Raw genomic sequence first — 10481 nt, 5'->3', positions numbered from 1 at the left:
AAATGTTATGATGGGGAGCGGAATTGAACCCTTTTTCCTGTGAGATGAGAGAGATGGATTTCCTGTGCTTTTAAAAAGTTTTCTTCACTTCGAGTTTACTTGAAATACTTACTCGTTCGAATCAAATAACGGAGTTCTTGTACTATAAAAAATTCTTGTTTCGCAAGCCTAAATATCTACGAGACACACAAAAGATTGTACATTGGGGCAAAATTAAAAATGTGCATTGGGTCGAACTTAAAAATATGCATTACGGCAAAATTTTAGAATTTTCATTGGGGCAAAGTTAAGAATATGCATTGGGTAGAAACTTGAGAATGTGCATTGGGTCAAAATCTAAGAATGTGCTTTGGGAAGCCAATTTAAAATGTGCAATGGGACAAAATTTTACAATGAAATCGATCAAGATTTTGCCCCAATGCGATTTCTGAAATTTTGTCCCAAAGCACATTCTTAACTTTCATCCCAATGCATATTTTCGAGTTTAATCCCAATGCACATTTTAAAATATTTTCCCAATGCAAATTTTTGACTTTGCCCCAATGTACAATCTTTTGTGTGTCTCGTAGATATTTTATTACAAGACATAGATTTTCATAGTTTAATCTTTCCAAGTCTAATAAATGTTGAGAAATAGGAAACCAAACAAGTCTCATGCGTACAATTTGTGAACGGCGATTTTAATTATTATTATTCCGTTTTGACGGGACCATAAAACATAACATTGCATTCGAATAAATTATTCCGCCGTCGTGCTTGTATATGAAATATATGAGAGAAGGCGTTAATTATTAATCTTTTCTATATATTTATCACCTTAGGCAACGAATTATTAAGAATCTTGACAGCTAAATAAAATTTATTCTTTCATTCTTTCGTTGGTATGCATTACTCATTCAAACGTTTTCTGCAAATGAAAGAAAGAAAAAAAAGTGAAAAATCATCTTGAGCGACTTGCAGTGGCGATTTCAAATTTAATTGCTTTTAATAGCTCGGTCGTCACTTATCAAGCTCCGTGTTCCGTAATTTATATGGTGTCGACACATTGAAGCGTGTAAATCGCATTAATTACTGTGATTTGGGTTTTATTTACAATTGCGTGAATGTTATCTTTAGTAATAAACATCTGCCAGTTGCTTGCATCGTTTCTCGCATGCAACAGCTTCTCTCTGGTGCACGGAAAATGCGAGATGAAACAGAAAAAAAGGCTGCTTGCATGAATGAGTTGCTTGATTGTGTTTGTTAATTTAAAAGATTAATTCTGATTTTACACTGCACTTTCAGGTGTCTCGCTTACAATTTTTTCTTGCATGAGAAAGAAGCTGCTAAAGAACTTTTTTCTCGCTAGAAATATTTTATTTAATTTTTTTTTTTGTAAGTAAGCAACTTGTGTTAACAGATCAATATAATGAAATAATTTACACGCGTGTTTTGATATTTTTTCCACTCAGGTCAGTGTCGAGTTTCTGTATCAGCTGAATGTCGACGAAGTAGTCCGTGAAGTTGAACGCGATCAAGCGAGGCGCGATGAAACCAGCAAAGTTCTTAGTTGACCTTTGATTTAAGAAGAAGAAATAAATTTTGAGAGATTTGCTTGAGAGATATCGATTGAACGGGACTTACCGATGGTATAAGCCAACGCCTGATTGCACAACGCTAACGGGACTTTGGAGCGGTTGCGTATCGAAGAATGGGATCGTGGTTTGGCCTAAATCTTCATGCACGGAAGTCGTTGTGAAGGTGATAAATTTTGGCTTTGGTTTGCCTGATTGGATGATGTCACGTTTTTCGTCGATGCCGGAAAGTAAATTTTCGACAGAAACTTTGTAGATCTTTCTTGCTGAACTGGAAAGAGAAATTTATTATTATAATAATAGAGAGATTATTTTTTTTAAAGCATTTTGAAGAAAATTTATAATTTTTTATTGAAAATGTGTTTTAATAAAAAATAAAAATATTAAAAAGTGAAATAAAATATTGGAATTGAAAAAATTATTAAATAATTTATTTATTTATTTATTAAATAAAATTTAAATTTAATAAAATTTTTTAAATATTTTTAAAAATAATTATTTTCTAATTTAAATTTTAAAAAAATTAGGTATAAACATTTTATTTATTTTATAATACATTTTTAAATTTAATTAATTTAAATTTTAATGAATCTAATACCTTTTTAATAATTTGAGTTAAAACAAATTAATATTTATCAAAAATTTTTAAAAATAATAAGGCTTATAAAAATTCATAAAAAAAAATTAAAAATTATTTATTTTATTAAAAATATTGATAATTATTATTAAAAAATATTTTTAAATTAATTCAATTAATTTATATAAAAATAAATTAATTTTATATAATTAATTATTTTAATTTTTAAAATTTTTGTGTTAAAATAAATTTATTTAAAAAAAATTAAGTTAATATTTATGAAAAATTTTTAAATAATAAAGTTTAAAAAAATTAATCAAAAAAATTTTTTTAATATTAAAAATATTAATTTTGGATAATTTTTTTATAATAAAAATATTTTTAAATTAATTTAATTAATTCATTTTTAAAATTAAAATAAATTTATTTTTTGACAAAAATTAACTGTAATAAAAATTTTTTTTTTAAATTCTAGAAAACTATAAAAATGTAGAGATAAGTATTAAAAAAAATGTTTAATGTTATGAAAAAAAATTATTTAATAATTTAATTTTAATTAACTTTCAAATTTAAATTAAAATAAAAGAATAAAAATAAAATTTGTAAAAAATTTAACATTAAAAAAAATCGAAAATACGATAAAATGTATTAAAATATTTTTAAAAAAGTTTCCAAATAAAATTTTAGACATTACAAAAAAAACTTACGGTTTCGCCATCGCTGTCACCGTCGAATTAGGAATCAAAATCCCGTACAAAATATTGATCATACTGCCATAAACTTTCAAATTTATCATACAATTTCTCGGATTAACGACAAATTGGACGCCTGTCACGACATGATAACGTTCCAACTCCACATCGGCAAGCACAAATGTCTTACACCACGACGTCATCCTCATATATCGATCGCGATTCTTCATCGGATCCACATCACTCGAAATCTCAAACCATTTTGCCTTCTGTATATCAACAAATCCCATTGGCATCGGTTTCCCCGTCAAGATACTCATGTAAATCGTGGCATTTGTCTTCCGCAGTTGAACTCCTGTAACCACGTGACCTTTTGGAGCCATAACAGGTCCTGTGTAGACAAAGTTGAGACCAATTTGGGCATCGCATCTGCAATAACAGGTGTCACAATAGAAAAAATCCGCGGTAAGTTGCGATTTTGTATCGAAAATGTCGGTTTTTGGACAAGAATCGACGTCTTTTGAGAATAATTTTGTCGTATTTTTGCCATAAACAGCACATAATCTCATATTTTGTTCAAATTTCTTGCATTTTCGTAGCGGGCCTTTGCAATAACGCAGTTGATGGTCACTCTTTGATGAAATATCGTACTCCTCACATGTTTGGGAACAAGCAAAAAACTCGCTGCTCCATCTGCGGTACGGATGATACAAAAATCGTTCATCAGCAAAGTAGGTGCTTAAGAAATTTGTGAATCTTTCGTAATTATAACCTTCTTTGTAGCCTTCTCTTGGGCGACAATTGTACGAAAAACGGTGCAAATGCGCGGTATTTTGCATAAAATTCAGTAAAATTCGTTCCAGAGACTTCATGATCATCAATTCGAGACTTTCCAACTCAGTTTTGTACAAATGAGTGTCGTCCTTTAAGGAAGTTTCATTCGCTCGTTGCAAATGTTTTATATTATAGCCGTACTTGATAACAGCTTTGCCCTTCATGATCACCAAAATCATCGATTGCACGAAGGTATGAAGGGTTTCTATCGTCGCTGTAACCATCTGACATTCCGTCACATCGGATTTCGCTTCCAAGTATTCCGTAATTGAGCTCAAGTCATTTCTCGGTAATTGTTTTGATATCATTTCACTCCCACCCAAGTACGTTGTTAGCTTGTTGATTGCATCATAAATAGATTTTTCCTTCGTATCGACGGCATTTTCCGCGAATTTCAGTACTTCTCTTGTCAGATGGGCTTTGTTAAAAATCCGAAATCGCATCATTTGATTGTAACTCGTCTCAATTATCGGAATGTAACGCTCAATTTTGCCAAATGCGTTGTGAAATTCCGCACTATTCTCGATTTGACGCGTCAAAAGGTCAATTACGTGCTCCGTTTGTTCATTCATCGCATCGGAAAGAACTTCAACTTCATCCTTAAAAGTCTCAGATAACGCAGTGAGCTTTTCTACGGCATGAACGCGACCTTTCATGAGAGTAGCTGCATGTCCGGCATTCCGAAAGCCCATTAAACGAGCTGAACCGTCGAAAATTGCCTTTTTGATGATGCGCTGCTTTAAGGTATTATAAACAGTATCGACGACTGTTGGGACTTTGAAGCAGAAAACGGAGCTGAAAATGATAAAAATTATTAAAAATGAAAGGATTTTCATTTTAAATTGTGATCTTGATCAATTAAATCTTGAAATGCGACTAATTTCAGTCAAGAAATAATTTATGAGGAATCAATGAAGATTAAAATGCAGTAAAAATAATTAAAACAGGCACAGATGTTCGGTAAGTTTTTTTTTCTTTTGCAAAAAGTTTGCAATTTAATGAGTTAAAAGCAGCTAAGCGACTCGTTTTTCACGTCAAAACAACTCAATTCATAAAAGTCATAAAATCAAAGAAAATTTTTAACCTTATGTTACATGTTCATCATGCGATTGCAACATTTGCGAGATTCATTTACTTTTTTTACTATCAATTTTAATTAATTTCATTAAAGTTTTATAGCTCATAGCTCTTTTTTTAAACTACGAAAGTTAATAATAAGAAATTTATTTATAATCTCGTTTAGGTCGTTACAAATTGAAGAATATTTTGAAGAAATATTATTTTAGAGGATAAAAATATGATTAAAAATTAATATAATAAAAAAAATTAAAATTATTTAAAAATATTATACCAGATTTAAAGTTAAAAAAAATATAAGATAATTTTTTTATTGAAAATTAAATTATTTTAATTAATTATTTTTTTTTGTGTTTTATTAAATTTAATCAATTAAAAAAATTTAAAAAAATAAATAAATAAATAAATATAATAAATAAAAGAAAAAAAAATAAAATAAAATATTTAATATTTAAAAAAATAAATGAAATAATAAAATATTATTTAATTTATTAATTAAAAAAATATTATTTAAAAATTTTCAATTAAAAATTGATACATTTTTGAATTTAAATAAATTATAAAAATTATTATTATTTTTAAAATTATTTTAAAATTTGAATTTTTTTATTGAATTATTTTTTTAAATTTAATTAATTCAATTATTAATTTCAATTTTTAATGACGAATTTAAATAAAATTAATAATTAATTTCGAATATAAAAGATTAAATATCATTTTTTAAATATTAATAAAAAATTTTTAAATTGAAAAAAAAATAGTTTTAAAATTTAAATAATTAAATTTTGATAATTTTATAAATTAATTAATTTTATTTTAATTTTGGTATAAATTCGAAGTTAGGTATTTTAAAAATTTTTGAAATTATTTTTAATTTTGAAAAATTAATACTTTAAAAAATAATTATTTTAATTTATTTTATTTAATTTAATTTAATGATTTTTTCCCCATTTTTTATCTTTATATTATAAAATAAATAATGCATCATACAAAATTATTAAGTTCAATTTGGAACTGCCTTAATATGATTCCAATTACATTTTAGTAGGTATAGCTCATCGTACGGAAAAAATTAAATATATGCTAGAATATTTACATAGCAACCAACGCACAAGCAATTATAATCATAAATATTTTTTGCCTTTACTCTACATATGTTGAGACTGCTCTAATAAATAATAAAACAAAAAAAAAGATAATAAATTATTATCATACATGAATGAAAAATAAATGCCTGGCGTTAAAATGTTTGTTGCTCTTTGTTACACCTATACAAACATTGGAATGGTGCAAAAGCAATGCAACAACATTATTTACTGCATTTCGATTCGTGTGTAGAGCGAAAAAAAAAAGTTTTGTGTTGGCAGACATTTATTTAAGCTCATTTAAATTGTGCGTAAACATTTATGGTACATGTACATTTTTTTTTATTTATTAATATTATATTCACATCATTATTATTGTTGTTGTTGTTATTATTATTATTATTCATATCTACCTACTTTTTATTTCAACTCTTTCGTACGGAACACGAGATGATGCACAATATTAATGGCTGTAAAAGCATAATGATAGCGATGCGATACGATAATGGATTATTTGTGTTGTAGCCTTTGCTTGTGCTTTGATTTTGTTGTGTATACAATTTTAATTTATGATTAAACAATATTATTTTATTCATGACACGCTACAAACACAACGTGTATCAAATATTTGAGTGAGAAGTGAGATGCAGCAGGAAGGCCGTTGAAATTTATGTTGATTTAATTCGATGAAGTACCATCGCCACAACGACGATTAATAACTTAAATACCAATATCATCATGTTTTTTAATTAATAAACCACTTTTTAATGTCTATAAATATGTTTCAGGTTCATTGAAAAACAATTTATTACCACAACGAGAAGCATCATAAATTGTCACATTAACATACATGGCAATTAATTTTATAATTACATCGATCGAAATATTTTTTTTTTAAATATTTGAAGTTAATTCTTTCATTTTTTTATTTTACATTCAAATTCTCTGAATTAATTTTTTTATTCATTAATAAAAATATATAAAATTTTTGTGATAGCAGTCCATTAGTATATCCGTGGATCGCGTGAATGTCAATAACAGTCAAAATAAAAAAAAAATACAAAAATTTGTTTTTCCCTTATTTGTGACTTTTTCAACGCTTTCGTACCAACAACATTCATCAACGTTATAATTTGCTGTCGCTGTAAGGATTTATTAAATTTTGCGATAAAATAAAACGCTCTGAATAATTCAACGCGTTTGTTTGACTGCAGAAAACAGTAAAAAAAATGTCCAAATAATTTTCTTATCACACATACAGCGAAAAAAAAAATATGTCAGAAAATTATTAACGCATTTATTAGCTCTTTTACTGGAATGTTTGAACAAACAAATGAAGGATAAATACGAAAAAATTGCGTGTTGAAAATTATTTGTGAGTGAGGAATTTTACAAGAGCGCTTTTTGAATTTGAATTATTTTCTTACTCAATATTTTGATTTTTTTTTATTTTTGTTTATTTTTATTTGATTTTATTTTACAAAAATTAAAAAACAAAACAAAATTGTATAATATTTAAAATAAAAAATAATATTTCAGTATATAAACGAACATTAAAAATTTTATTTCGTTATTTAATAAAAATAATTTTAAAAATTCAAAAAAAAAAATTAATTAAAAAAAAATTTTTTCAAGTTTTTTTTAAATAAATAAAAATTGAAAAATTAACCAAAACAAAAAATAATAAAATTAAAGAATTTCTTTTATAAATTATATTTTTAGTTTCAAAAATAAAAAAGAAATATTTTTTTCATTAGATTTTTTTTAAATAAATAAAAATTAAAAAAATAAATCAAAAAGTAAAATAATAAAATTAACGATTTTTTTTAAAAAATTTATTTTAATTTTATTAAAATTTTAAAACTTTTTTAGTATTTTGAAAATTTTTCAAAAAAAAAATTTTTTTGTTGTTTTTAAATTAAAAAGAATTGAATTTTTGACTGCTATTTAATAGTGTAATTTTTTGATAAATGATAAATTTAAAAAAAAAATTTCAAAAAATTTTTTTCCATTCGATTTTTCACTTAAATATTGTTTTTCTGAATAATTCTTTAAAAATTTAATTTTATTAAAAATTATTTTCAGACACTTATGAAACCATCTAACACATTTTTTTTTTAAATTTCATAAATTAAACTACAAACACAAATTATCATAAAATGGTAGCAAAAATAATAAAACCTTGTTGAATTGCGTAAAAAACTGTATATTTCTTTCCAGATAAGATTTCCCCCCGAAAAAAATGTGATGATTGCATGTGAAAAATTATTTTCACTCATATCTTTCATTAAAAGTAATATAAGGAGCAGCATATCCCTTTTAATATATTTTTGTGTCATAAATGCGACACGTTTCAAAAAAAGGGCTCGTTAGTGCATCGCGTCATTAATTTAAAACTCAGGTAAGTCATCCACTCTGTCAAATTAAGAACAATATTATTCAGTAATTTGTGAATTTTTACTTTTTTTTAGCTTAATTTTTTGAATTTCCCATTAAAACAGAACTCACGTATCAAAATGAGGGTCAAATGACATGTATAAACAACATTAACTTTGGCATTATCATACATCATTTATATACATTTTTAATGATAAGCATTTGATATGGTCACCGAGAATGACGTGACTTGTTAGATTTGAGTCTGCAGTTAAACGAGCAGGAGGAATACACGGGACTTCATCAATTATTGAGTATTTATATGTCGCCCGTTGACAATTTTACAGGTAATGGCCTCCGTTTAAATGGAAATAAAAACATAACAATTGGACTTGATTTTTATAAATTATTTTTTTTTTCAAGTTCCATTGCCACACGAGGAATGAGGAGGAATGACAATTAGCATGAAAAATAAAAAACAAAAAAAAAGCACATAAAAATGCAGTCGAGGTAGGATACTCGACTGACATGCGATAATGTGCCAACCCATGCAGCAGTCTCAAAGGGCACCAGTATTGTTTCAACCACGAACCACAGTCTAGTCTTTTATGCCAGTTTTGTATTTTCTGTTTGGAGAAAAGAAATGAAACGACACAAAAAAAGAGGAATACGTACAACTTTCCATTTAACGAATCGGTTTGTGTTCATAATATCAAAAAATGCTCATTATACAACTATATTTTTCGTCCCAATGCACATTTTAAATTTTTAAAATATTATAAACTCGAAATTTACCCCAGTTGACATTTAAAAATGTGCCCCAATATACATTTTAGATTTTTGACCCAATGTAAAACTTTGACAATATTTATAAAACCCAATGCACATTTTTTTGCCCCAGTTGAGAATTTAATATGAAGGACCAAATGCAAGACTTTCGTCCCAATGCACATTTTGTCATTCATATTAAATTCTCAACTGGGGCAAAAATTTTGAATGTGCATTGGGTAAAAATTTATAAATATGCATTGGGTCAAAGTTTTTAAATGCGCATTGGGTCAAAAATCTAAAATATACATTGGGGCATATTTTTGAAATGCCAACTGGGATTAACGTCGAGTATATATTACTTTAAAAAATTAAAATTTGCACTGGGACGTAAAAATCAGTTCACTTTATGTTTATGGGGACTCGTTACATAGAAGTTTCGTTAAATGGGAAGTTTTACGTATAATAAAAAATAAAAAGAGCATAAAAAATATACCTAGACCAAATTAATTAGCACTCAATTCAATCTCTGAGGGCATGGCACGTATATAAAATAAAAATAGTTAATTGTAGCAACCTCGTTGATAGCAAAAGGCACACAACAACAACAACCAGACACGGTCTTTGGGGAATCGCATATATCCACACAAAAAAGTGCATTTTATTTATCATGTTCATTATACTCTGGTTTATTTATGCGAATGTTGCTCGGTATCAACAATTGTAGATATTTTTTTTTATTTTTATTTGTTAAAAGGTTTACAAGAAGAGCACAAGAGACGATGACGACAACAACGACGACGACAAAATTCCTATAAAAAAAGTTGCATTTTAAATATTCGTTTGTTATGTAGCAAAATATAATGAAAAGAGGAAAAAAAAAATTGAACGACTGAAGTGCAGCAATGTGGGTGGCTTTTTCACTTTATACGTACAAATATATTCAATTATCTAATTATACAGACATGTAATTATTATTACACCCATTTTATATTGTTAGTTATTGAACGAACGAATATTTACACAAGATCGAAACTGAATGATAAACATTTTCTAAACGAGAACTTTTTTGTACGTCGAAGAGAGTATATCAAAACAATTTAACTCGAGAGCGTATTATTATTATTATTATGACTATAAGAGGCACTTGTAATTTATACAAAATCATTTTTTTTATATTTTGTAATAAAAAAATACAACAACTCATGTATTAAGGAGTCATGTTGACTTGTAACGAAATGAAATGAGGTATAAGTAAAATGTAAATAAAATTTTATGAACATTTTTTTTCACGTTCCTCGAATGAGAGTTACACGTTTTTGCGACAAAGAGCTCTCTCTCGAAAAAGTGCTTCGTGAAATTTTTTTCTTTACGTTCGGAAGAACACACAAAGTAGAACATAGTTAAAAATAGTTAGGAAGAAGAAGTAAAGATATGCCCATTTCATGCTCGTTTGTCATTATATTTTATATTATACATACCAATTCCATGTTTAGAT

The 10481-nt window shown here is 26.7% G+C and overlaps 1 protein-coding gene across 1 annotated transcript; it reads right to left on the bottom strand.

The window, feature by feature from the left end:
* Positions 1–1213: 1213 nt before the first annotated feature.
* Positions 1214–4513, bottom strand: LOC134837250 (uncharacterized). The gene is made up of 3 exons (XM_063852618.1): positions 2859–4513; positions 1624–1845; positions 1214–1554 (listed from the first exon to the last, which is right to left on the bottom strand). Exons 1-3 carry the CDS (start codon positions 4511–4513, stop codon positions 1419–1421), a joined length of 2013 nt encoding a protein of 670 aa, XP_063708688.1. The 3' UTR covers positions 1214–1418.
* Between the last annotated feature and the right edge of the window lie 5968 nt (positions 4514–10481).

This window comes from Culicoides brevitarsis, chromosome 1 (assembly GCF_036172545.1).
Source record: "Culicoides brevitarsis isolate CSIRO-B50_1 chromosome 1, AGI_CSIRO_Cbre_v1, whole genome shotgun sequence".
Taxonomy (NCBI): Eukaryota; Metazoa; Arthropoda; class Insecta; order Diptera; family Ceratopogonidae; genus Culicoides; species Culicoides brevitarsis.
The sequence above is the reverse complement of the archived record's forward strand: the minus strand, read 5'-3'. Positions and strand labels throughout refer to the sequence as shown.

Excerpts from the sequence above, each read along its gene's own strand:
- LOC134837250 (XM_063852618.1), bottom strand. The coding sequence starts at position 4,513 with ATGAAAATCCTTTCATTTTTAATAATTTTTATCATTTTCAGCTCCGTT. Across the intron at positions 1,846-2,858 it reads GTGACAGCGATGGCGAAACC|TTCAGCAAGAAAGATCTACA; the intron begins GTAAGTTTTTTT and ends TTCTCTTTCCAG. Across the intron at positions 1,555-1,623 it reads GGCGTTGGCTTATACCATCG|GTCAACTAAGAACTTTGCTG; the intron begins GTAAGTCCCGTT and ends CTTAAATCAAAG.